At 48.3% G+C, this 25,803-nt stretch overlaps 3 protein-coding genes across 10 annotated transcripts in view; 1 reads left to right on the top strand and 2 right to left on the bottom strand.

Annotated features, from left to right (window-relative positions):
* RGS3 (regulator of G protein signaling 3) overlaps positions 1-2,793 on the bottom strand; it is a 95,292-nt gene extending 92,499 nt beyond the window's left edge. Inside the window, exon 1 of one of the 2 annotated variants that reach the window (XM_068915179.1) lies at positions 2,439-2,793. In XM_068915179.1, the coding sequence (XP_068771280.1) occupies positions 2,439-2,469 (31 nt within the window). In that variant the 5' untranslated portion in view covers positions 2,470-2,793. Of the gene's footprint in view, positions 1-1,721 lie in introns of both variants that reach the window. The other variant, XM_068915180.1, reaches the window with a different exon arrangement.
* A 3,294-nt stretch (positions 2,794-6,087) lies between these two features.
* Positions 6,088-22,051, bottom strand: C20H9orf43 (chromosome 20 C9orf43 homolog). 6 transcript variants are annotated; one of them, XM_068915183.1, is made up of 14 exons: positions 21,995-22,044; positions 21,105-21,145; positions 19,526-19,748; positions 18,217-18,376; positions 16,658-16,757; positions 15,414-15,476; positions 14,489-14,622; positions 13,850-13,946; positions 12,952-13,076; positions 12,158-12,320; positions 9,863-9,956; positions 8,468-8,610; positions 7,350-7,461; positions 6,088-6,590 (listed from the first exon to the last, which is right to left on the bottom strand). In XM_068915183.1, the coding sequence occupies exons 3-14, from the start codon at positions 19,683-19,685 to the stop codon at positions 6,331-6,333; spliced, it is 1,611 nt and encodes a 536-aa protein (XP_068771284.1). In that variant the 5' UTR covers positions 19,686-19,748; positions 21,105-21,145; positions 21,995-22,044; the 3' UTR covers positions 6,088-6,330. The 6 variants fall into 6 exon arrangements, with proteins under 6 accessions (XP_068771284.1, XP_068771285.1, XP_068771286.1 ...); XM_068915184.1 differs by having other exon boundaries at positions 21,977-22,000; XM_068915185.1 differs by lacking the exon at positions 21,105-21,145 and having other exon boundaries at positions 21,995-22,051.
* POLE3 (DNA polymerase epsilon 3, accessory subunit) lies at positions 21,886-25,587 on the top strand. Of its 2 annotated transcripts, none has more exons than XM_068915187.1 (5): positions 21,886-22,079; positions 22,236-22,311; positions 23,293-23,378; positions 24,074-24,192; positions 24,685-25,587. In XM_068915187.1, exons 2-5 carry the CDS (start codon positions 22,246-22,248, stop codon positions 24,843-24,845), a joined length of 432 nt encoding a protein of 143 aa, XP_068771288.1. In that variant the 5' UTR covers positions 21,886-22,079; positions 22,236-22,245; the 3' UTR covers positions 24,846-25,587. The 2 variants fall into 2 exon arrangements, with proteins under 2 accessions (XP_068771288.1, XP_068771287.1); XM_068915186.1 differs by having other exon boundaries at positions 22,067-22,137.
* The last annotated feature ends 216 nt before the right edge of the window (positions 25,588-25,803 follow it).

The raw sequence follows: 25,803 nt of genomic DNA, 5'->3' as shown, positions 1-25,803 counted from the left end.
GCCCTTGAGGGCCCAGAAGGATTTTCTGCAGACACATCCAACGCAAAGCTCCTGCCCCATGGTGAGGAGGGGCCAGAGCTGAGTCTACGCAAGCTGCATGAGAATCACCTTCCTGCTCTGGGAACCAGGTCCATCCCCATCGATGCGGCATTGCTGGAGCCTCCTGCACCCGGAGAACGGCACAGCCCAGGGGAAGGGGCGCCAGGCACCAACCATGGGTGAGAGCTGTCGAGAGAAGAGGCTTCCAGTAGGGCTTGGGGCCTGGGCAGCCTTCTGGCCACTTGGCCTTTCAGCAGACACGGCTGGGAGCCCAGAGGCTCCAGCTCTGCCCCCATCACCTCCAGCTGCAGGGACCTAGAGCTCAGGGTGGGCTGCAGAGGGAGCCCCTACCAAAGCCAGGATTCATTCGTTAATTGCTGCTTGTTCGTTAGCAACGGCGTGACCTTTGCAGTCCTACTTAAAATGCTGAGGACGCCCAAGCAGTGTGGGCCATTTCGACAAGCAGAAGCACCTGCAGGATGGGCAGAGCCAGGAGCTCCCGCGTCCGCTGTGGTTTCTCAGCAGCTCCAGCACATCTGTGCTTCCCCGTGATGCTGCTGGATTTGGGTACAGGGGAAAGATGAATCCCCTTTTCCCAGCAAGGCTGACACTGTCAGAGGCCCAAGAGGGGAGCAGGAGATGCAGCCTGGTGACAGCGGTCCGAACTATGGACGCAGCCAGCAACTAAATGCTCTTTGTGGCTACCTGGCAGTTACATGGTCCCATAGCTCCCAGTGCTGCAGCAGGTCCAGTTTTCCCCAGCAGTGAAGCTTTCAGCCCCAAAGAGTTTATCTGAGTTGTAACAAGCTAAAACTGGGGACGTCACATCCTCTAACACATCCGCTCATGGGCAGAGGAGCCCTGGACACAGCCGGGTCCTGCTCCTGGAGCCAGGGAAGGGATGAACCCCTTCATGCTTCACAAGCAGCACTGCCAAAAGACTTGGGAGAGGATCTGAATCACGTGTGTTTTATGTTACAAAATGGTAGAGGAGCTCTCCCACCCTCTCAGGACTCCCCACCATCCCAGCCCTGGGCTCTGCAGAACAATATCACAGAGGCTCCAAACACCTTTCTTACAGCTGTGTCTAACAGCAAGATTGCAGACGGAGGTACCCCTGACTGCCTTGGGTTAGAGTCAGTGCTACCGCCACCCCGTGCAGAAGGGTTGAGGAAAGGTCCTGTTGCCATCCCTGCATCGCCACATCCCCCAGAAGCCATTGGAGCATCACATGCACCAGACCACAGGCAAATGGCATCAAAGCCCCATCCTGGGCAATCAGGAGCCAGCGCATACGTGGGACAGGCTCTACTTGGGGACATGGAGCAAGTTCTAAGGGAAATTAGCACTTCAAACCCTCCCTTCAGGCTTTTCAAAAACTCTTCCCCTCATTTTGTTCAGCTGAATCCACTTGCTGACGTTCCTAGTGACCTCCATCTCCCACCCATCAAAACCAAAGGTTTGTCCCAGCAAATTTACTAGCACCTGGGAAAAAAAATCCAGCCTGGCAGCATATGTTTCAGTACACAGCATCCCCAGTTATCGATGACCAGCACAATACATCTCGACCCACAGGATATCCAACACCAAGCAGTCCTACTGGGGGAGCGAGCAAGGGAGCCACTTTGAGGTCCCACATATCCTGAATGTCTTTCAATATGGATGAAAGGCCCCATCCTCACCTCCTTCACAGCGTGTCCCCATGGCGGCATCAAGACCGCAGCTTGGATTGCTCCTCTCTGGTGCTGCCGAGCCTGCCGCTCTCCCTGGCACACCACTGCACATCCAGCAAGTGGCGAGATGTGTCTCACGTGCCACCCCTGTCTCCTGGGAACTCCTCAGGCTTGCACAAAGCCTCCCCTCTCCGTTTCTTTATTGCAGACGGTTTTAAGAGGAGAAAGGAGGGATGAATGACACAGTTACAAGAGAGCACTGTCCCTTTAATCAGCCAGTCCCACAGGTTTAGGTGAGAGAATCCCATCAGGTAGGGCTTTTACCCCATTAAAAAAAAAATAGAAAAGGTAAAGAAGAGTCTCTGGGATTCTGGGAATGCAAGGCCATGGGAGTCCCATGCACCCTCCTCCCAGAGAGCTCAGAGCTCACCAGCCGTGAAAATCAGCCCTAGCTCTCAAATGCAGCAGGCTCCAGCCCTCTGTGTCCCGCAGCACAAGGTGCTAGTGGAGAGCCTCGAGGCCTGCCACCAGCAAATGCGACCCTGCAGGGAGCTGGGCATCTCCGACACCCTGTGAAGGGCGTGCGGGGAACATGGTCCTTCACCACCTCCAAGCACCAGGATCTGCTTCAGTGGTGAGAAGTAGGCACCTGCATAATCGTAATTCTTCCTTCACCCAGGAGACAGAGCAGTACCGCAAACTAAGAGAAAACATCCGAGCACTCACGCGTCAGCCCCGGCTTTCCCAGCTGCTCCATGATTCCCAGGCAGGATGCTCTCTTGCTCCAGCAAAGTCCAAGCACCGGCGTCCTGCGCTCAGGCGTTTGACTTTGACACCAAAGAAGAAGAAGAAGCAGAAAACTTGGTACATAAATGTCCCAAAAGAGCAGAGCTCCAGAACTGGAAAGTTACACATTAAACTGTGTGCAGGGAGGAGTCGGTGGAGTTGCATGCGCAGCAGCCCCTCTCTCTACAGGCTCCCAACAGCAAGGCTGGGACTCTTCCTAACTTCCCTCTTAACATTTAATCTCCTGGGGACTGACCTTAACCTGCAGTTTCTGCTAGAGTCTCCAGCAGACTGCACACTCAGCTGGTTGGCTTGGGAGTTAATGACTTTCTTTTAAAATTTAACACGGTTCTCCGTTACAGATTTCGGTTTGCCAGCATTAGGATCTGCCTTTGACTGGGTATTCAAATCCAAACACACATGCTTAGACAGTTAGTCCAGGCTAAAGGATACCACATGCACACAAAAAGCTCACAAGGCTGAAGCTTGCTTTGACTAGAAACTAAAGCAGATTGTACTGACCGGGAAAAACTACTTCACTTCTCAAATGAAAAGTGGATTTTTAGGAACAGAGTAGGTTTGGGCTATTTTGTGGCAATCCTGCAGGCAGATTTATTCTTAGCAAAGTCTGCCACACAGGGCAGACACAGAAAAACTCAGCGCTTTGCCAGCAGCTGGATTGCTGCAGTCTTTCCCCTGGGGTCTACAGCAAGCATCACTGGTGCCGGGCAGAGGTGGGGTGCTCCTGTCCTCCAGCACCACCTCTGCAGCAAGCACAGCTGAATTGTTCCCTGAAAAATGCCAAGGAGGAATCCAACAGAGCCACAGGCTGGCCGACAACTACATCTCTTTCCCACTTGGGACCCTGGAAAGGTTTCCCCTGCTGCAAGGGTCTCTTCAGAAACCTCGTGACCGCTCTGTTCAGACGCCAGAGTCTGCACGTCCCGCTGAAGCCCAAGTCCCAGTGCCAGGCGCAGCGCCTGCAGCAGCATCCCCACTGCACCCCGGTGCGATCCTCGCCGCTGCTTTACCAAATCGCAGCCCCGTCTGCTCATCCTGCGGGCAGGTTTGCACGGCAGATGCACCCCGCGCTCCAAGCACCCGCAAAACTGCCCTCGCAGCAGGATTCAAACCCTGTTAGAGAGTTTAAACCGACACTGATCCAACGTTAGCAAATTCCTCCTGAGCTGCTCTTGCCCGCTGCCAAGACACACAAAGTTGCCCTTTCCCTCTGCAGCATCTCCCACCCACCATTCATCCCCCAAATCAAATTACAGCCGGCTCAGGGCATCGAGCCTGGAGCCCCCCAGCAGCGACAGTCAGCTCCGAGCTGCTGCGCCTCTGCATCCTCCACCGTCCTCCTCCAACACAAGTTTATAGCTCTATAATCTTTTAAAAACCAGCATGCAAAGCTCCAAATAAGACGGGTAACACCCACCTCCCTCACAGCCAGTCTCTGCGAGTACCGTTCAGCAGCAACACTTGATGCTCCCCTGCAAACGGCCAAGTCCAGGCAACTCCGAGCCTTGGGAACTGCTCTTTCCAAGGGGCTCCTGCCAGCTAAAGCCACAGGGCACTTCTTCTCACAGACAGACAAACATCCTCTCCTGCTTCAAACTGCGTTGGGTAGGTGCCCAGAGCCTCTGAAGGGGCGAAGGAGGAGACCGCGAGGGCCCCGCTCCCAAGTCAGGGGTAGATGCTCTCTTTACTGCAGTTGTTTTGGGGGATTGCCAGAGAGTAAAATCTCCCTGCCAGGACCGTTGTGCTCTGCAGCCCTCGGACACTCGCCTTCGCCATCAGGCATGGCGTTGTCAGGGCGCCCAGGCTGCCCCAGCGAGGAGGTCCAGCCAGGCAACTTTCCTACGACATAACCCTGCAAACACAGGCTCTGGGGCGATAGACCCCAAACCCCAGGAGGGAGGCCCTGTTCAGAGCAGCATACAGATTAATGGGATATTGCGAATGTCTGGAAAGGGGAGAGAGGAGAGAAGGCTTGAAGAGGAAAAGTTCAAGTTCTGCCTAAACACGAGGCTGCGCAGGAGGCTCCGGCGCCAGCGGACCCACCCGCAGGGTGCAGGGCAGCCTGGCTGCATCACACGCAGGCAGCACCCGGGGCTTGAGGATGCTGATTCCCCAGACAAGGCGAGGGATGCCAAAAGTAGGTGTGCTTCCCCCTTTCTCAGCGCATGGGAGGGAGGCCCCCGCTGACAATATCTCCAGGAAAAGCCTCAGGACTCACATGCCAAAAGAGTCGCAAGAGAAAGAGGCTCCCGGCCCGTGCACTAAGCGCAGCCTTCGCCCGTTCCTCTGCCTCCCCCGCTGGAGCTGGGTCCCACTGCAGGACAGCGCTGCCGGCAGCCCAGGTCCCCGTCGGGGGTTTGCCTGTTCTCCTCTGCCGAAATCATTCGCTATAAATTAAATAATTCTAAGACACATCTTCTGGGTAATTTTATATCCAGGAGAGTGGTCACATACAGGTGTCTGGAAATCAGAAGGCATGCTGCTCTGCAGCGGAGAGAGCTGAGAGCATTCTGGCAGGCAAAAGCCAAGGAATATCGTATAAAATAGGAAGCGATAATAAAGGGACTGAGAGCACTAATAACTGGGGTGCCAGGAAAACACCACAGCAGTTCAGAAGGCAGGTGGAAAAAACAGAAGGCATGATCCGGGGAGAAACATGCTTTAGAAACAAATGTTTGGACGCTTCAGGCCAAGAGATAGAGCATAAACTATAAACAGCAAAAGGGAAAGCAGATAGACAAGGGGACAAACTTGAGGATAGACACGGCTTCTACAAAATTCAAGCTGGAAATCTATCTATCCTCCCTGCTAAAAAAGCGGTGAGAACTTCCATAGTGAAGCTACACCAGCCTTTAAGTTTAGATCAGACTTCTCCCCAGGAAAGCGGAGATCCAGGCGCAAAGCAGGATCCCTAAGGCAGGGCTCTGGGTGCAGCTGCAGGTCTGCGACCAGTCGGGCAGCAGAGCGGAGGAACGAACGTGCCCCCAAGAGATCTGCCAAGAGCACGGCTCTTGGGTTCACCTGCACGCTGGAGAGCCAAGCAGGGACAGGGGATGACAGACCCACTTTCTCTCCCTGGATGCCAGGATGCCTTGAGTGCTCAAAATAATGCATTTCACCCCTGTCCTTTGGAAAACTCCAGGAAGTGCCATGACAAACCCCTTTCGCTCTGCTGCCTTCAGCTACCGGGAGGAGGGCAGGAGCCCCATGCCCGCATCCTGCCTGCCAAACCTCTGTGCTGTAGGCCAGGGAGTGCTGCCAGTGGGACCTCCCATGTGCCCAGGAGGCAGCCCGGTACCTCTCGCAGCACTACCAGTGGCCAAGGCTTGCTCCCACAGGTTCCTGTTTGGAGTGGTCATTGCTCAGCCCCACTCATTCCCTGAGCTAGCACAGTGCTTGAGCCCTGGCCTACTGCGCCGGTCTGCCCTATGGAGTGGGTGGGTAAATGCGATTTTCTTGACACAGGATATTAAGGCAGCTACAGCCAGGCCATGGCGCGTATTCGAGCTGCTCAACAGACTAGCTCCTCTTTGGAAGCCAACGCGCAGCACAGAAACAGGAGAGGGGGTGAGAAGCTCTTCTTTAATTTTCAGAACTCAGAGATTTGTACCTGTCCCAAATGTTTACAGACTGCAGAAACTGCCGGGCCACTTCCGTCACCTGCCCTGTGGCAAGGGAAACACAGTGGAAGGGGCCTAAACACAAGGCGAGACAGGAGCTGAGACAGGAGCAGGCCAGTGTCAGGACAGGTTCCCTCAGCCATTGTTTGATGAAGGGTTAATGGAGAAGACTGTCTTGATTGCTGTGTCCTTCAAAGGCAGGGGTTTCCCCCTGAAGAAATCTCATTATAGTCCTCCTGTAGGCACGGAGAAGGAGGCGGAGGCGGCGGCAGTTTGTAGGAAGGGTCATCTTCAAATTCCTCTTCGGATAGCGGAACCGCTCTGCCTGGGTACTGGACTCCCTGGATGTGGCACAGTGCCCATGTACCGTCCTCCCGGCTCACAGCGCCGCTGGAATATACATAGTCTTGGCTCCCTTTTCTTGTCAAAGGTTGCCTGTGCTCTTCAACACCTGGCCAGAGGATAAAAGAAGAGGACGTGACAGGGGACAGGCATTGCCCTCAAGTGCCTCAGGCCACTGTGTTCAGTCAAACAGAACAAGATAATGTACCCAGAGCACAGAACGTGAGACTGAAACCATGATGGATGGGCTTCCTCTCACCTACCCTGGGCTCTCAAAGGCAGGTCTGAGTTAGCGGGTACACTAGCTCCTTCCACGAACTACCAAGGAGCCTGGATGATTATCCTGGATGCTCCAGCTTTAGGTCATTGATATTTCATGACGTAAGCCCTATTCCTCAAGACAAAATTTACAAACCTTAAGTTCAGGAGGAGTTTGGAGTGAGCCTGCTGGACTTGGCCCAGTGTCTCTGACCTGTCCTCAGGCTGTCCACAGTAATGTCCAGGGTGATATCAAGTCTTTAGAAATATTTAGTCTGAAACTTGCAGTAGTATCACACTTGCTCCTTTTGTGCCTCTGCTCAGCACAACCGTCCTTTCATGGGCCAGCAAATTCTTGAAATGTAGGCATTTTGAGTGATTTTCTTACACAATACTGTTTTTGCACCATGTTTTGGTGAACAACAGATTGATTAGCTATCAGGCAAGGAAGCATTAATCTCTCAGCCAACTCAATCAGCAAAAGCAGTGCGCCAGTCCCCCAGACAGACCAAGCGCACTAGCTGAGAAGTGCTTGCCCTGCCTTTCCCACACCCTCGTTTGCTCCCTGGTTACTACACTCCACATACAGAGTGGCACCAGCATCACTCACCCTGGGGCACCAGATTTGCCATGCTGCTCTTGCCCGGCGCAGACTTCCCAGAAGACCTCTTTCTCCAAAGCTCCACGGGGCTCTCCCCTCCATGATGCATGGCCTCTGCAAACTGCAAAGGGGCACAAATGTTGCAGATATCACAGAATTAAACTGTACTTTTTCGGAGAGGGACAGAGCCGTGTAGGTGAGCAGTTGGGAGCAGACACAGCAGGACTCTTGCACTGGGCAGCCAGGAAGAGAATCAGCCACGCTATTTCCCTCAGTAGCGCCTTGCTTTTCTCATTGCATTGCTGTGTCCAGCCTACAGCTACAGTGATCTTATTTACCTAGGGTAACCTTCACTGCACATTCATTCATCAATAGTAAAGTCTGTTCAGCTCCACCTGGCCAAGCTATGAGCATGTAAAAAGGCAGGTTAATGGTGACAGTAGCATCTCAGAGAGAATACAGAGAAAGAAGCCACTTTGGTTACTTATTGCTAGGAGAAGGTGGGAAAGCTCAGACTTGTGCCCAGTGCGGTGACTGTCCAGCGACACTGAGAAAATGAAGAGTCGCAGGCCGGTTGTAAAATCTGCTCGGGCGTTTTCCTTAGTCCTGACCTTGTGCTCAAGGACACTAAAATGAAGGAATTGCTGTTCAGGTCCTTTTGTGTGCCAGGTTTTCTTATACCTTCAAGGCTTACAGAATGAACTCTTTTGAGCTTGCTGTTGAACAGAAAACACATTATTGTTGAACCAGAACCCCCTGCAGAGAAAAGAAGAGGCTACACTCACCATTTCTACTTTGTTACTCTCTTAAGTAGCTCAGCATACAGTACAGGGATTCAGGACCAAGACTGAAAATGCACTAAAGATAGCAGTACAAAGAGGGGAGCCACCTGGTTTGAGATTTGAGCTGCTAGTGGCGTTTCCTCTCGTAGTTGCTCCTGACGATGTGCATGACAGAAATACGTGGGTGACTGCTCTTAGCAAACCCTCTGCTTTGGCCAGTTAAAGACGTAGATGGATTATGCTTCCTGAGCTGTTATGGGGCTCTGCTTAAGCAGCAAAGCAAGAGGCAGGCAGGATAAGGAAACTGAGATTCCAGTTCGAGTTATGACTGAATCTAGCACTTACTGCTCTGGGTGACAGACCCAGTTGGGCCGAGGGCTGCCCAGGGCATCCGTGTGTGCAGCACTGCAGAAACTCAGCAGGAAATGCAAACAGACCTGAGTAGTCAGGTTCTTCCAGTTTCGAAAAGAGGCACAAGGGCATGCTGTCTGTGCAAAACAGAAAACAGGTCAGCCCTTCTGCAAAACCATCCCTTAAATGAACTCTTAGCTCAGAAAGCCCTTCTGTGACCAGGGGAAAAGCTGACATCACCCAGTTACTAGCCAGAAGAATTCAGGCTGGATACAGGGTCCCATGCTCCACACCCACACAGTGCTCATGGGACACACACAGGACCCATCTACATCTGCCCTGATGTTGCTTCCTCTGGGGTCGTGCACATTCAAACCACTCACTATGGGCTGTCTCAGCCCTAACACAGCACTTTGAAGTGTTCAGTTAGGGTCAAGGCGCAGAGACTAAACCAGGGACACAAAGAATCACAGTCATGCTGGAAGATACCAGATACCTGACAGGCCGGAAATACTGTGGAAACACCCACAGAGTAGGATCACCATCTACACACCATCTGCCACAGCCTCTCAGCCAAGAAGGGAGCAATCTAGTCTTGTGCTTCCTGGATGAATTTACATCCGCTCCTAGTAACAACTGAGACTGTTTTCAGTATTTTCCCCTCACGAGGACAGAGAAACATAGGTGAAGAGACACACCCGGCTGAGTTAAGATTTGGCTGACTAAATTGTGTTCCTGAGCCTAGCCTGCCTAAAAGTGCTCATGGAGCATAGGCCGTATGAGAAGCGGCTGAGGGACCTGGGCTTGTTCAGCCCGGAAAAAAGGCAGCTTTGGGGAGACCTAACAGCAGCCTTCTGGTACCTACAAGAAGTTACTGAGAAGGCAGAGCCAGGCATTTTGCGAAGGTGCACAGCAGAACAAAAGACAGTGGTCATAAACTGAAACTGTAGTGGTTCTGACTGCATATAAGGAAATATTTTTAAAAGTATTATTAGAAGTTATTATTAAAAGTTTCATATATGAACCAGGATCCCAGATAGCCTTTCCCTGGATATTTCCACTAGCAGAAACATCCGAATGTTAGCACGCTGTTTGTGACATATGGCTGCTACAAATCAGAACAGTAACCTCTGCCTTCAAAAATTAAAAGGAAATGCTGAAATTTAAGGTTTAGGTTGCAAATCTGCAAATCATTAGAGATACATTAGAGGGAGCGCTCTTTTCAGCTTAGTGTCTATGCATAAGATTTTAATAATACATTTCAAAAGGGATTTGCAAGAGAAAAAAAATTGTGTTCCCCAGAGTTAGGTTTACAAAGATCCTAGTGCATTAAAGTACAGAAGGGAGTAGAAGTACTTAAAGGTATAGCTGGAGTTTTTATCTTAATACCTGGTCTGATTTTAATTTTAGTTGGTTTCTTCAGATACTGACTGTTTCTGATTCTTTGTGTGCTTTCTTCTTTCAAATTCACCATTACTGGAGCCTAGCCAGCAAGAAAAAAAAATTAATTGATAGCTGTAGTACACTATAATGTACTTTTCCCACCTGCCCCACATGGGCCCAGCTGACCCCTTGCTCCCCTCCCAGCTCCCAAAAGCTGCTTATTCAGCCCCCAAAGCTCGGTACTGAGATGATACTCTAAGACTAAATTGTTAGTTTGAAAGGGACAGGCTTGGAAACAAATATGAACTCTCTATGTTTGATATCACAGAAAGGAATGAACCAGTAGAAGGATGTAAAAAGAAAAGTTAACCTGATCAAAGTGAAAAACTAGGTGCATGATCTTAGCAACTTTTTGAATTAATGCAACTATGGCAAGACTGCATTTATCAAGGCCGCAGTCGCTGCAATACAAGATAACAGACAACCAAACGAGAGTTTTCGTAATTGGTATCACACAGCACAAGGTCCCTCTAATGACATGAGAGAGTATCTAGCCCGGTGCCACAACAAAACAGTGCAAAGATGAAAGGAATCAGCCCAGGAGCACAATTACCAGCTGACAGATGTAAATCACGTCCAAGACAAAAATGGCAGAGATACGCTTTACGTGACAAGGTATCTTAGAAAGGGAAACTTCCCCAAAGGAGCTGTATGAGCAACACTTTGTGCAGATCCACAGTTTTCAAACAAACAAGACGCCCTGCATTATTTGGATGTACCTAAGAGCAGTTTAAATAATAAGGCAACTTAAAACACAAACAAGTATATTCTAACAAGACATAGAGTTACATTATTCATAAAAACTGAGACGCAGAAAAGAGAAACAAGTAGGAAAATTCAAGTTCTAAACAGAGCTGGGATTAGTTTCTCTCTTGCTAATTAGAGAATCGCTTAAGGTTTGTAACACCTCTTCTTGCTTCTCTAATTTTCATTCTGAATTTTCTGAGCATGAGCTTTTAATCATTTGATTTTATGCCAATATCATCCTTGAATTGTTCTTCCTCCTTGAAATCTACCGCAACATCATAAAAACAAGGTATGCCCTCTTAACTCGTGTTTGACTAGGCTCTTCATCTCCCTGTAAAATGGACAATTCATTCCCCTCTCAATGAGGGTGAGAGAGAAGTGTGGCCCTGTAGAAGGAAAGAGTTTCCTCTGAGAATGGCATCCCCTTCTCAGTCCTGGTGATGTTGATGCTGGTATCAATGTTGTTGCTGATACTGATGCTAGAACAACGCCCAAGCCAGCACCAAGTGAAGAGAGAAGTTAGATCGTAGAAGTCAGTCACGGATTTAGGAGCTGGGGGCTAGAATTCCTTCCGGAATGGCTTCTCAACTCTCAGCACAGAAAACATGGATTCTTTTCGGATCCAGACACAGATGTCTTGCTATCAGCCTTTGCACTTAAATAATCCAGTGATCTGTCCTTGGAGCCTTGTCTGCTAGACAGGTGTGCTGTGCTTTCACAGCTGTGATTACAGATGATTCTTAATGCTCAAGGTCGAACATGCCACAAAGTCCAGGAGCTTGTACTGAAACTATTCGTGTGAGCAGAAGCCTGTCTTACCTGACAGCTTGTCATCACCTGTAGTTCTAGTGTGGGTGCTAGCTTGGCTGCTTCCTTTATTCTGCTCTTTGTGATAGCACCAGAAACACAGTAAACAACAGGGATGCTCACAGAAGGCAGCTCTGTAGATCTCTTCCCTAGGGTCAGAGATTACAGATTGCTCCAGGAAATGCAGTTTAAGCTTTGGCCTCCCTTAAGGAGGAGTGGCCAATGAAGCATTTATTGGTGAGGAAGGCTTTCTGAACCAGAAGATTTACTGCTGCCTATGTTTTACTGATGTACCACACAATGGAGAGGGTAGATGCCAAACCATTTCTCATGAAGCTTCTTCACAACATCCAAACAAGAAGAAAATTTGAAAATTACAGCAAAGACGACATGCTAATTCTTCACAAAAGAGTGCTCATCACTGACAAAGCAATTGCAGAGTGTTAAATGCAGTCAGGGCTGTTTTTCACTGTTAAGGCAGTAACATAGCTTTTTATGTCCTTAAACAGCAACACAAGTAGGCCTGGGGCTCCAAAGGTCATGTCTATTGAAAAGATCCCAAGGTCGAGTGCACCAAGAGCAGGAAGCACAGTAGAGGATACCCAGAAGACATGGAGCTCCCTGCTCTGTACCGGCTCAGGACAGGCAGGCCCTCACTTCCTCACAGATCTTATATGGAGCAGTCACCTTTTGCACTAACAAGGGACGGGACGATTTTGGTTTGGCATGAGACAAGCCTGGCTGCCTGTTCATCAGCTTCAAGCCACTCTCATCTTGCAGCTCCACTACGGTTGCAATCTGCAGCTGTCCAGGGCAAGACTGGCTTAGTACCCCATCTTTGTCTGCAAAACTAAAAACAAAGCAGGTTTTTTATTTGCTTTGGTTCAAAAAGCAAGGCACCAAAGAGGGGAAAGGCTGAAGTCAGTAACACCAAACCCAGTAAGAGAGTGAGACAAAAACAGTGAGATAAAGTCTTATATAATAAGCGTCTATAGGAGCATGTGGGGATTCAGTCTTCATATGCAACTTTTGGGTCTCTTTTTACACTTGCAAGTAGAATTCCTTTGCCCTTTTACCTTGTCAGTCAGGCAGCTTTTAGGCTGGTGGGACCCAAGAGAAAACAGATCTTTGGATGGAACAGAAGAGCAGCACGAGAAGTCTTCTTTGTTTCCCTCTACCTTGGTACACTTCTGCCTTCAGGATTTCTCCCCACAGCCCTCACCATCTAAGTTTTCCCATAAATCCTCTCCCCAGTGTCAGCACCAGTAGCACAGGAGCAGACCTCTCTCCAGAAATCAGGAGCTGACCCACTCAGTGAGGGGCAGATGGCGGTAAAGCAGCCACTCAAACCACCTGCCCCACCATACACTACCTCTTGCAGTCACTGCAGAGGCAATTGCAGCATTGCAGATTAGGCAGGGACTGAAAACCCTTGAATAGCAGAGCACATCGCTATGAGGGGTTCGTACAAAATGGCTTACCCTTTGGTTTTGTAGTTTAGAAGTGATTTTATTGTTTTGGATGGGCAGCTAAGTATCTGGCTGCTCTTTGGATGCACGAGACCGGGCTGGCCTCCTGAACGGACTTTCCTGGATGTCGTTCTTCTCTGAAGAAGAGAACAGTTATGGTAAAACATAGAGCTAAGAGGAAGATGAATCAAGTCTGGAATGCCTAAGTCCCCTTACTGGCTACCTCTCCAAGAAAAATGTCTGAGAAATCAGACAGCTGGCCATTTAATCCAAGAGCAAGAGAACGCCTCAGCTCACACTGATTATTTCCCCAAAGGCAAGAGAATGGAATAACTCATACGCGTAGTCCAGTCACGAACACAACATAATCAGTCCCTTTCAGGGTCAAATAACACCTCATTTATAGGCCTACTCTTTGATAAACGTTAAAAATCAGAAAACTCAGATGCCCACCATATATTGCTTTTTGCAGCAAGGACAAATGAGGAGTTCCCTTTGCAGCTCCAGCTACCCTCATCTTTAACCCCATCTCTCTTCTCATCCTCGGTTCACTTGGAAACGATCCCTTTAAAAGCATGGCAATGCTTCTTGGTCACTGCAGAAACTTCCTGAGCAAAGCTTTTCTCCCAGAGACTGGCAGAACGTCCCCCTGCCGCCCTTTATAACCATACAGTGGAAAGAGCCATAAATGATACTGGCCGAGTACCTTATGGACTTTCTCCAGGAACACAGCACACAGTTTAATTCACTCTCAGAAGGCTGAGAGGAGATACTGACTTTAGCACCAATGGGTCAGAATATTCTTTCTTCTTCTTTCTTTTTCACTTTTGCCATTTCTAGCCTGCAGAATAACAGCAGGCTGGGCACAGAGCTAAACTGGAAAGATTACACAAACATCTCAAAATCTTACCATGACAACGCCTCGTCCTTGGCTTTGCACTTCTTTAAGGTCACTGAGACTTTCAGAGGCAAGGTCTTTAACACCTATCTGTCTTACAGGCTTTAACCTGAATAAAAGCAGAATAGAACAACAGTTAATTACAGCAACACATAAATTCACAGCGTCATTCTTCCCCATGCACTCTGAACCCTCAATTACACTAGCAAAGAGTTGCACTGTGAGACATTCCAGTACCATTAGAGGACGTCTGGATATCTTAACATCCAGTTCTTCTGCAGCAGTCCTAGGGCCTACTACAATTGATCAAGAAGGCGGTTTAGACAGCTAGGTCACAAAGAGACACAGGCATTGAATTAGATGTGCTGAGCAAGATAGGCAAAAAAATAAATACAATGGAAGAAGGGCCAAAACAACAGCAAGTGGTGAGGTAGAGCAATCCCTGGGCAAGCGTTATTTAGTCCCACAGGTGGCAAGAGCGGCTGCCGCCACTTAGCACCTCTTGTGTGAATAGTGGGGCTACCTGATCTCTGCACTTGTGATGCTCAGCCTCTGCTCTCAGCCCCTCCCGGCTTGCATACAGAACTGGGATACAATACTCCTGCACTCTGCTGCTGGAGTAGTTGTTACCTCTGTGTATACGTTACTCACTCTGACACTGCTTGCAGTCCAGGCTTTTGACATCTGCGATGTTTATTTGGGACCCACTTAACAATCAGATTTCCACTCTCTAAACAGTATCCTTGCTTAGGAGGAGCTATCTCAGGAAAATGAAACACTTGAAGCTAGAATACAGAAATGGCACAATGAGACACTTTTAGAGGTATCCTTTTTTGAGCCAATTCTGAGCCTACAGTGCTGGTGTAGATTACTGCGTTTTGACAAATGCTAAGTATTATGCCACTGCTGATTTATTTTAATGCAATAAAAATGACGTATTAACGCAGACCACTAAAATTTTCAGTGACACTTCTCATAAAAAATAGGTTTTTAATATAACAAAAGATCTGTTGGGAATTATGATTTTTGCCTTAGTATGGTCACACGGAGTGAAACAATTAAGTTAAAACAGCTTTAAAAGTTACTGCCTGTCACCTCAGCTGAACTGCGTGCACAGTCTGAAGCCATGTTTTCATGAGATAGTTGAGCTGCTCCATTAACTTGCTGACAACGTACACCCAGACTCTGCTCCCTGGTGCTTCACCAGGGTCTGGCACTATCCAACCTCTCCACGAGCCACTTCGGCTCATTAATCCAGCATTCGCATAGCAAACAGACATGGCCAGGGTGCATGGAGGGGAGAGTCAAAGACCAAATGCCAGAAACGACACAAGGGAAGGGGCTGAGCTCCCCTTTTTGGTGGTAGAGATCTGTTCCAACATCTGCTGAAACCCTACCTCTAGTCTGCACAACTAGAAAGTAAAATGCATTAGGTTCTCCTACATTTTCATGTTCAGATTAAGCTAATCTAATTGCAGCCTGCTGCTGAAAGGGCAGCCCTCTTCTCTGTCTCGTCCCAACCATATGTTCCTGACTGCTCTCATGCTTGTGCACAAGAACACTAGAGCAGACGTACTGGGTCAGACAAAGGTCTGTGTAGCTCAGTATCCTGTTTCTGGCGGTGGTCAAAAGGTGATGCCTAGGGAAGAACATAAGAATAGAACAAGCAGATGAGACATTTTCTCAGGATAGTTGCCCAGCCCCCAACAATTTTCAGTTCAAGGACTTCCTGAGCCAAAATAGGTCTCCAAGTATTTAGTAACCCTCTGTGGATTTTTCTCTCACAAACTCGTCCTGTGTCCCCTTAAAACCAATGCACACTTTCAGCATCTATAGCATCCTGTGGCAAAGAGCTCCACAGCTGAACTGTACACTGCGTGAACGTTCTTTTGTTTGGTCTGGACTCACCAGCTGCTGTCATCATTTGACCCCTTAATTCTTGAATTGGAAGAGGCAGTGAACAATTTCACCTCCATCTGTGTTCTCCATGCCACGCCTGATTTTTACAAACCTTTATTATATCCAGCCTCCATCATCTCTTTTGCAGACCAAAGAGTTCTAGCTTGCTAAGTTTTTTCCTGTAGAGAAGTTATTCCAGACTGGGCAAATGTCACAGCAGGGTATGACTAAAGGCTTCCTATACAGGCTTGTAATTTCGATCCATAGTGACTCTGTGTTATTCCTTGCTGTAGTTACCTTGTCAGTCTGGTTTGACTCTAAGCTTTCCATAACATAGAGCACTTTCCACTACAGCAAGGCCTATTCTACTTTACTGTACGTTTTGTAGCCATAGAAGGAGTCGGATCAGTGCACAGATCTGACGGAAAGCAGATTATTTTTTGGAAGATTACTTTTCAGTTGCATCAGCTCAACCTAGTCACATACTCCTAGAGCTAGCAGTAGTTCCTACAGCAAGTAGTAAAAGCAAACAACCGGGAGTAAGCTCTTTCAGAGGCATCCCATTTTGATGGTGGCACACCTTAATGCGGCCCCCTTAAGCCACCTCTGTGGTTTCATTTGCATTCTGAATAGATTCGCTGAGCACACACAGTGTTGCAGATATAGTTTCATGACCGTTCCAATCTCTGCAGCGGTCAGAAAGACACTGAATGATCTATCGTTATTCGATGCAAACCACTGAACACCAGATGCTCTGACGGATAGTATTTTTCTTGGTTACGTCTTTGAAAGAGTCTAAGCGCTCCACACAAAGGCATCATTGCTCAATTTCCAGAAACTTAAGGATATGCTACAAATTTCAGTAAATAGACACACTTTTAACCACTCTGACCTGTCTCCCCAAAAGCCAAAAACACTCACTTTTCCAATGTTATTCAAGACCATGAAGCTGAACTGTCTAGGTGAGATAACGTTTGACCCTGCTGCAGAGTTCAAGCCTGGGAAAATACGTCTTTCTGAACTGGAATACAAATAGAAGTGAGATTCATGGTGAGAAAAATGCTAAAGAACAGTATGAAAAGCAAATTAGAGGTTACCCTACAGGTTTCCTTTTCAAAGCACTTCTCAAAGAGAATTAACAAAGCCAGCATTAATGGAACACTTGGCCCATGCAGCTGAAATAGCTCCTTAATTCCGTCTGTGAACAAATAATTTGTGCTCATATCATTCTTGTGTCAGAAGGGAAAGTCTTTTCAATCAGTAGAATTTTAGCCTGAGGATGTTTTTTTTTTTTTGATAACTAGAACCTCTGAATCAGTTTATGATAAAAGGGACCCTAGGGAACAGTTTTGATTTTGACACTGGGATAGCTAGAGTGGTTTGAGCTTTGAGGATGCAACAGTTGGATTAGAAAGCCTTAGTCAGAGATGATCTAGCCTTAGAACAACTGAGTTCAGAAGGGGAGTGTGTGAGCGACATCTATATGCCAACGTATTCCACTGGGAACTGGGCTCCTCTTTGTTTCTAGGCTATTTTTACTTTAGGGAAAGGAAAGAGGGAATGTTTTGAGACATTAGAGCTAAGTTTCAGGACAGAAGTATAAAGAATAAAGCTCGTTTTCTTTAAAAACAGGATACCGTCGAGAGTTTAAAATTCTTATTCTATAATGAAAAAGAAAAGAATGCAGACCAGCAAGGGCCAGTCTATGACAAATTTAAACTAGTAAAAGTAAGTACTGTAACAACATCCCATGCCATGGAAGCCACTCGGATCCGAGCTGTGTGTTCAGCTTCCAGAGCAGCTGGTCCCTTCCTGTTTTGTTACAGACATGGAGCTAATGGGACACACACTTAACTCTGGCCTTGAGCACTTTACTGTCCCCTCTGACTCATGCTCTGTGATAACTTACTCTGTGAATAGCTCCACAGCAGTTTAGGGTGGATCCAGTTAGTACTAATGAGGGGAAAGAGGTGTGAATTGACTCACCAGCCTACAGGGGTTATGAACATACTCAACCATTTGCCGATTCTATACCACCATATGGGCATACACATTTAATTAGGACTTGTGTTTCTTCAAGAATTTTATTGCACCGATCTTAATAGGGCTTCAGTACCAACAGAGACTATATATGCACTCCACAGTGACTACTATACAGAAATAATCTGTACTTCAAATTTTTTATTTATTTGGTCTTAATGATACAGAAGCATCGTTTTCAAGGAAATAAACTTAAGCAAGACTCAACCATTACTGCTAACAGTGTATTCTACACAGTACAAACAACATTTTGTAAGCTGTGTCCACTACAGCTGAACCTAATGTTTCTGTGAGCTCTTTGAGGAAAAAAACACAAAAAAACCCCAAAAAACAAAAAAAACCCAAAAACAAAAAAAAAAAACAAAAAAACAAGCTATCACCTTCATGCCTGCCCTTACTGCAGGCTTAAAACTCACAGATGGATGTTCAGAGCCATTCACCTGACAGCACTATCTTCCTCCGAACTCTCTTGAAGCACAGAATTTAGAAGAGAGGGTGCAGCAGAGATGGAGAAAGTTCTGTGACACTTGGAACATTGGACGCATCTTCTCAAAGACTTGCTGGGGGGGATATTTACTATTTTCAGCGTTGGAAATTCATCTAAGAAAAGTAAAGCAAATGCAAGGTGAACATCAAGGATCTGATAAGTAAAAACTGCGTGCAGTGTTTAATAACTGTTTACTGCCACTGAAGACACAACAGCTCCATTGGTGTATTAGCCCCATTTATAGTAGCCAGAATTTCTAGCTAAGGAAACAATAATTCACCTTATAGCAACCGTGATTCTTGGAGAAGTTCTCTACGTGCAGATCATACTCCTAGGGCCCAAAGTGCCAAAAATGCAAGAAATCACCACCTTCTACACCACAGCATTTTCTGAGCCGTGCATGAGCCCTGCAGAGCCTCAACCCGCCATTCTAAGGGCAAGAAGGTTAGTGCAGTATCAACCACCAGTCACCTCCTTTGCTGCTCAGAGTCTCCATTAAAGGACTCTGTGAAGCTACAGAAGAGAAGGGCACTTTGTCAGACTGCTCTGTACAGTGTATCTCGAGGAATTACAGTAACATAAGTATAACAACTCTTTCTTCTTAATTATCTGTCCATAGCGACCCCATTCTTGCTGGTAGGCAGCAGAAACCCCCTTAAGAAGATGACAGCAAGTTTTGTCAAACACTGATGAATCACTTGGGTAAACAGGAGATCAGACCCACAGGCAAACACTAGGAAGTAGTGATCAAAGAGTGTACACAGGGAGCTCCAAGCAGCTGATATGCAAACCTCATTTACAAAGACTTTCCTGAAGCGTGTTAGAGGACCTAGGGTGGAATTGGAATGAAACCTGCTACTAGCTTATGGACATATACTTAAGGAAAAATGCATGTTGAAGACTGAGTACCTAAATTTAACAAGAAACCATTGAAACAAGCTGCCAAGGAAAGTAACTCTGGCTTTCTTGATATCAGCTAATCAAGGTTAGTTACCTTAGGGAAGAGATGCTTTATTTGAACAAGCTATTGAGATAAATCCTGAAGGGCATGAATACATTATACAGGTCGGACTAGGCAATCTAATGTTTGCTTCCAGCTTTAAAAATCCAAAAATCTGTGAACAGTCTTCAACTTCACTAGCTACCTCATGTGAAAACTGAAAATTTCCTTGACTTCACTAGGATTTCAAGTTAGTTATCTCAAATGCAAGAATGCTCTTTTCCCTTCTTCTGTGAAGATAATAATTTAACCAAAACTTTACCTTTGCTTTCCAAAAACGTTCTAGAAATTGAATCAGAATTTCTTAAACGGATCCGAGGATGTCCCTCTTCAATCCTCCTTAGTGTATCCCAGCATTGTGGATGCTGACAAATAACCTTATCACAAATAGTTTCGTCCCACTGGCTTACATCTGCAGTCATCCTTTTTGCAACCGCTCCAGTATGAAGGGAGAGTGGTAAGATGGTATCATCGATTTAAATACTCTGCAAAACAGAAAATTAGTGCATATTAATTTAGCAGAAGAAAACAAACCTGAATACATATACAGTATAACGTTAAAAATAACCACATTGCAGGGTGGGGATCAAATCACAGGCTGCCCTCAGGCACATCCATCCTAGGTCATGACAAGCTGACAACCTGCCATTGTACCCTGTCACTCCAGAGCTTTGATATCATAGTTCCTTTCTAGTCTCATCTAGCTGTAACATGCAAAGCATGTAACATGTAAAATGTGACCTGCAGTAGTAAACTTCACTGTTACAAGTCACATTTTACACTGGTACAATAATTTCTCCTTGTGGCTTTGGAATATCTACAGTGACATAAGAGCAGTGGTTTGGCTATGCTAGCCAGTGCGGAAAAGCAAAAAAGCGGGAGACAATATCACCATTACATGCCTCAAAGAAAACGCAGGTTAATTATTACTTTAATAGATACAGCGTCGACCCTCTAGACGTTGTAGTTAAAAACAAGCACACCTTTTTATCTCAGTTATTTCACTGGTGACCAAAGCATCCAAGAAAGAAGAGAGTCCATCATGTCAGAAAGATATACGCCTCTTCATGATGAGAAGCATCTAGAAGAGGTTCATGAGAGCAGCAGCTTTGGGCTGTACCTCTGTCTGGCCTTGGGCCAGCACCATTTCTGTTTCTACGCCAGTCCACCCCCCTCACCAGAAAACAACATAACTGTGTCTTGCTTTCTTCTCAAATTAGAAAAGGTGTGTACAAAAGACAACCTCGCCTCTGGCGAAATAAAAAACAAAACAAGCCACAATGGCTTCTAATGACTCTTCTAACAACAGCGAGCAGCCAGCCAACTCAGAAGTCTGTATTAGCACCATCTATTACACTTACAAACGGACCAGTTACAGTCTCTCATTACTTTCATTAGAAACTAATCCAACACCTGCTACAGCATCTTGTCTCTGCGTGCCATAAAGCATCCATACAGTTAACAGTAGAATACATTAAAAGGTGCTAAAAATGAGATTCAAGAGACATGATTTGTACATACAGGTGATAGCTTTTATTAATCCAACCAGTACAACTGGAAACGTAATCACGTCCTCAGGCAAACAAGCCTTTCTTCAGGTCTGACCTTTCTACACCGAAGATGTTGCGTACTATTCCCAGAATACCATCAGGTGTAAAATAAGCTCCAATCTTTACATATAAATTGGTCACGTAAACATCCACAAGCTACTGTTGGAAAACGTACACTTTGCATGGAGAAAAGATGCATTGACCATTAACACTCCCAATTTCAAAAATGACCTCTGACACCACACCAGATTAATCCACTGCCTTCTAACACTCTGAGTTTACTTCAATTACCTTGTCAGGCTATCAAAAGCGATAAAACCTGATGAAATCAACTGAAGAGAAATTGAGGCGCGGCGTTACGCGTCGGGGGCCGGGGTCCGCGGGGAAGCGACACCTTCGCCGAAGGCACGCTCGGCACGGCCTGGCGCCCCAAGGCCCAGGCTGCCCACGAGGCCCCGCGCCGCAGCCACATCCCCGCGCCAGCGCAGCGCTCAAGCGCGCGCCCCAGGCTCGCCGCCAGGGCTGGCGAGGCGAAGGCCCCCAGGGCGAGCCACGGCCGGGCGAGGAGGCCCCCGCGCGGATGCCATGCAGCCCAAGGCGTGCCCTCACGAGGCCGGAAACCGGTGGGCGGGCCGGGCACCTGCCTCACGGGCTCCCCCCAGGCTCTCGCCCCCCTGCGCCTGATCCCTCACCAACCCCCCAGGCTCCCACGACCTGCCCCAGGCCCTGCTCCCTGCCCTGAGCTCCCACAAACTGCCCCTGTCCGCAGCCCCCGAGTCCCACGACCTGCCCCCGGCCCTGCTCCCTCACCTCAGGCTCCCACAAACTGCCCCTGTCCCCCCACCCTGGAGCCCCATGAACTGCCCCCATCACCCACCGCCCTCCAACTCCTCCTGCCCCGCTCTCACTCCCGCCATCCCCACCCCGCAGGCGCCCCGCCCTGCCTCCTTAGCCCCGCCCACGGCAGCCCGGGCCCCGCCCACCACGCCCGGGCCCGCCCCGGGCCCCTCGAGCCCCGCCCCCTGGACGCACCCCCTCTCCGCCCCCCCTTGGCCCCGCCCCCCTACGCCGCGCGCCGCGTGCCCGTGCCCGCCGGTGCCGCCAGGCTCCCGCGCCCCCGGGCCTGAGTCGCCGCCGGCGGCGGCAGCCCGTCTCCTCGTTACCGGGCGGGCGCTGCCTACCGGCCAACGGCCGCGCTCGGGGCGCGCGGCGGCGGCCGCGGGGCAGGCCGGGAAGGGGCGCGCTGCACGCTGGGAGGGGTCAGAGGTGAGAGGGCAGCGGCTGGGCGCGCGGTTCGGTGCGGCGGCCGCCGGCACGCGGCGAGGTACCGCGGGCGCCGGGCCGGGCCGGGCCGCACCTCCCCCCCCGCCCTCCCCCGGCACCGGGCGGCCCCGGCGAGTGACGCTCCCGTTTGCCTTGCAGGTGGCGCAGGATGGCGGAGAGACCCGAGGACCTGAACCTGCCCAACGCCGTCATCACCCGCATCATCAAGGAGGCGGTGGGCGCGGCGGCGCGGGCCGGGCCGGGCCGGGCCGGGGAGGCGGCAGGGCTCGGCAGCGGGGCCCCGGCCTCGGGGCGCTTCCTGGCGAGCCGGGGGGCCTCCGCTCACCGCGGAGCTCGGGGCCCGCGTTCCGCCGCCCCAGGGCGAGGGCAGCGCCGGTTCCCGGGCCGCGTCCCCTCGGCGGTCCGGCGGCGGGGCAGTCGGCCGTCGGCGGCCCCGGCGAGCGAGGGACGGGGGTGGGTGGGTGCCAGCAGACAGACTCCTCCGGAGCAGCCCCCCGCGGCAGTTTCTTTATTCCACGTCTTTGCTGCCCTCTCGAATTCCCCAAACGTGCCCGGGTGCCGGGAACAGCTTGTCCGGGGAGAGCGGTGGGCGCAGCCTCCCGTGCCGTCACGCGTGTTGTGCACCTGTGAGGAAACCTGTGAGGAAAAGATCGGCCCCCAGCCCAGTTTTCCAGGTGTCAGGAGTAACGATCCAGACTCTGAAATCCTACGGTAGAGGCAGGAGCGATGGGGCAGTGAGAACCCTGTCTTCCTAAACCAGCTCCCAGAACAAAATCAGAGCAGAAACAGATGAGGGCTCAAGTGCAATTTCTTTTCTGTGTAGAAGCCTAGAGTAAGTCTTAGTTATTAAGTTAATGATATGATGATCTTAAGCTATGAGGCGTCAATGCATGAGTTTGGATATTGCTGGATGATTGTTCTGCATCAAGAATTTGATAGTGATCAGATGAATCGCCACTGAGATGATGGCCAGACCCACTGCTGATGCAGAATTTACTTTCCTTTTATGTAGCTTAGATCATCGTTAACTTTCAGCTACTATCAAACTTTCTGTAATAACATCTGAGATAAATAAATCTTTCCACGTTTGCAGTCATGCTGAGCTCTCTGAAAGCTTTAGCTGAGCTGACACGTGAATTATGCAGTCTTGAGCCATTTATAGCAGCTACTGATAAAACTCGAATTTGCTTTTCAGCTTCCTGATGGAGTAAATATTTCTAAAGAAGCTCGGAGCGCAATATCTCGAGCGGCAAGTGTGTTTGTGCTCTATGCAACATCATGGTAAGAAGTGGTTGGATCAGATCACCAGTGCAGTTGATTTATAACTAGCCTCTCTGTTGGCTCTCCTGGAAATGATTTTTTCAATGCGCTAGTGAAGTGTTGACTGTTTATATGAATAAAACAATCTTCAGCCTAGCCCAGTCCATCAGATTGCAGCAGTCAGATTTGGACTGTCCTGTACAAACTGAGGGAAGACAGATATGACTCTGTAGACGAAGGTGTCTTCCTACCCCGTGAGGAATAAGAGCGGCCCCCACACTGTCCTCTGGCCTTGGAGCATGGCTGTATGGTATTTCCAGGCAAATGCGAAAGACCTTTGCTCACTTTCCAGGCTCTCCACGTAGCTGCGTTAGGACTAAGCCTGAGACAACCATAGGCTGCCTTGGAGCTGATCCCAGAGGATACAGTAACCTCTTTTGGGTGGCTGGGTATATGGCCATGTGTATATGCTCAGAATATGCTGTGCAGACAGTCACTGCTCTGGTTTTAAGTACTCACCCAGATTATGGAAACATGAACAGTCAATGTAAACAAGAAAATATCTTTATTACAGTAAATCAGCTATAGTATGTGGTAAGAACAACTGAATGTTTAGGAGATCACTTTTGGGGGCGGAGGGGGGGAAGTTGTTTGTGACCTTAAGAAGCAAGAATAAATTGATAGTTATTATCTCTGTTCTCCTTGTTTTTGACTAGTGCAAATAACTTTGCAATGAAAGGGAAGAGGAAAACACTGAATGCTGGTGATGTTCTCTCTGCCATGGAGGAAATGGAGTTTCAGCGATTTGTAGCCCCTTTAAAAGAATCACTGGAAGGTACTGGTCTCAGTTCATGTCAAGGGAGTCTAAGTAGCACCAAGTCCTACTTTCCTAGAAGGTTCGACAAGCAACGCTTATTTCCCTGTCTTGTTTCTCTTTTCTTTGCCCAGCATCCTACACTGCAGTTTGCCTGGGGAATAAATAATGTGCACCTTAACAGGACTGGGATAACATTATTTCACAACTGATGAGGATTGGGAAAGTCTCATCTGATATCATTCCCCTATTATGTTTGTCTAAGGAAAGTCTTAGGTGCTGCCTGTAAATGGGAACTCCTGCGTCCTTTTCAGCATATTTCTGCTGAACAGCACTTAACCTGATTTCCTATGGAGCTGCTCAGCACAGCTCAAATAATAGGGTGAGTTGCTGCTCTGAATTCACTGCTCCTGTTGTAACCCTGGAGAGCAAGTGGGCATTGGACTTCAGCTGCTCTACTATTCATACAGTGGATAGCCTGCAAATTTTCAGTGTTTTTTTTTTTTTTTTTAGTTTACAGACGTGAACAGAAAGGAAAGAAAGAAGCAAGAAAAGATAAAGACAAGAAGGCAGACTCAGAAGAGCAAGATAAGAGCCGAGAGGAAGAGAATGATGACGACGACGAAAGAATGGAGGAAGAAGAGCAAAATGAGGAGGAAGAGGTGGACAACTAAGCTTTCTGATGAGACGTGTGCGGGAGTTGGGCTCTGTTCGTAGGGATATAAATGCTGTAAATCAATTTTGCTGTGTCCCCTCTTGGTTTCCAGTAGAGCTTTGTACTGTTCCTCTGGGGCCCATCCCCTTTTGGCTTTGACTTGTATATAAAGGACTTCTACAGCTTTTCTAGTGGAAGGACCACCTCCTCCCTGTGCACGTGGAACTTGGCGCTCTCGCCAGATTCTGACCCAAACAGTAATGACTGGGTAAAAAGACTGGGGTTCTTATGCAGGGTTGGCTCTGAAATACAGCAAAAGGAAATGTTAGATTCTCACTACAGAAACTGGTCGGGAGAACATGAGGAAACTGTTGAATAAGTTTGTTAAACCAAGTCGGAAGCTGAATTGAGTAGGTTATAACTTTTGAGTTACAGAAACTGCCTGATGATGTTAAGAGAGACACCTTCACGTCTCAAAAGCTGAACGTTTAAGAGTTTTATCCAAGTGACTTCATTTTCCCTTCATTTTCTTGCCTTCTGGCTGCGCCTTCTCTTTCTGCTGTGACACTGATAATGTGGTTTACAACCTCACCAGTTGTATGCAGTGATACAGAACTGACTTGCTGCCCAGAATCAATCCAAATCAAAAGAACTTTGCTGCAATTATAATGTAAACTAAATACCAAAAGTGCTTGTTTTATATCTTTTAAAGACCCTGGGAGACCAAGAGCAATTTTATTAAAAATCTGAAGCAAAATTAAGAGCTAAGATGTGTTGTGTATCAGCAATGATGCAACGTTGTATCAAGTGGTACATTTGTTGCAGGTCAGCAGAGGGCACCCGTGGATCTGATGGTCTCCCCACCTCTCCTCCCTTTGCAGAGTTGCAGTTCCTTCTGCAGACAGGTTGTGATTGCAGCAAGTTTACATGTGGTATTAGAATAGATTGGTTGGGGGTTTGAGGGGGGTTTATTTTTT

This window comes from Struthio camelus, chromosome 20, assembly GCF_040807025.1.
Source record: "Struthio camelus isolate bStrCam1 chromosome 20, bStrCam1.hap1, whole genome shotgun sequence".
In the NCBI taxonomy this organism is placed as follows: domain Eukaryota; kingdom Metazoa; phylum Chordata; class Aves; order Struthioniformes; family Struthionidae; genus Struthio; species Struthio camelus.
This window is presented reverse-complemented; position numbering and strand designations above follow the sequence as displayed.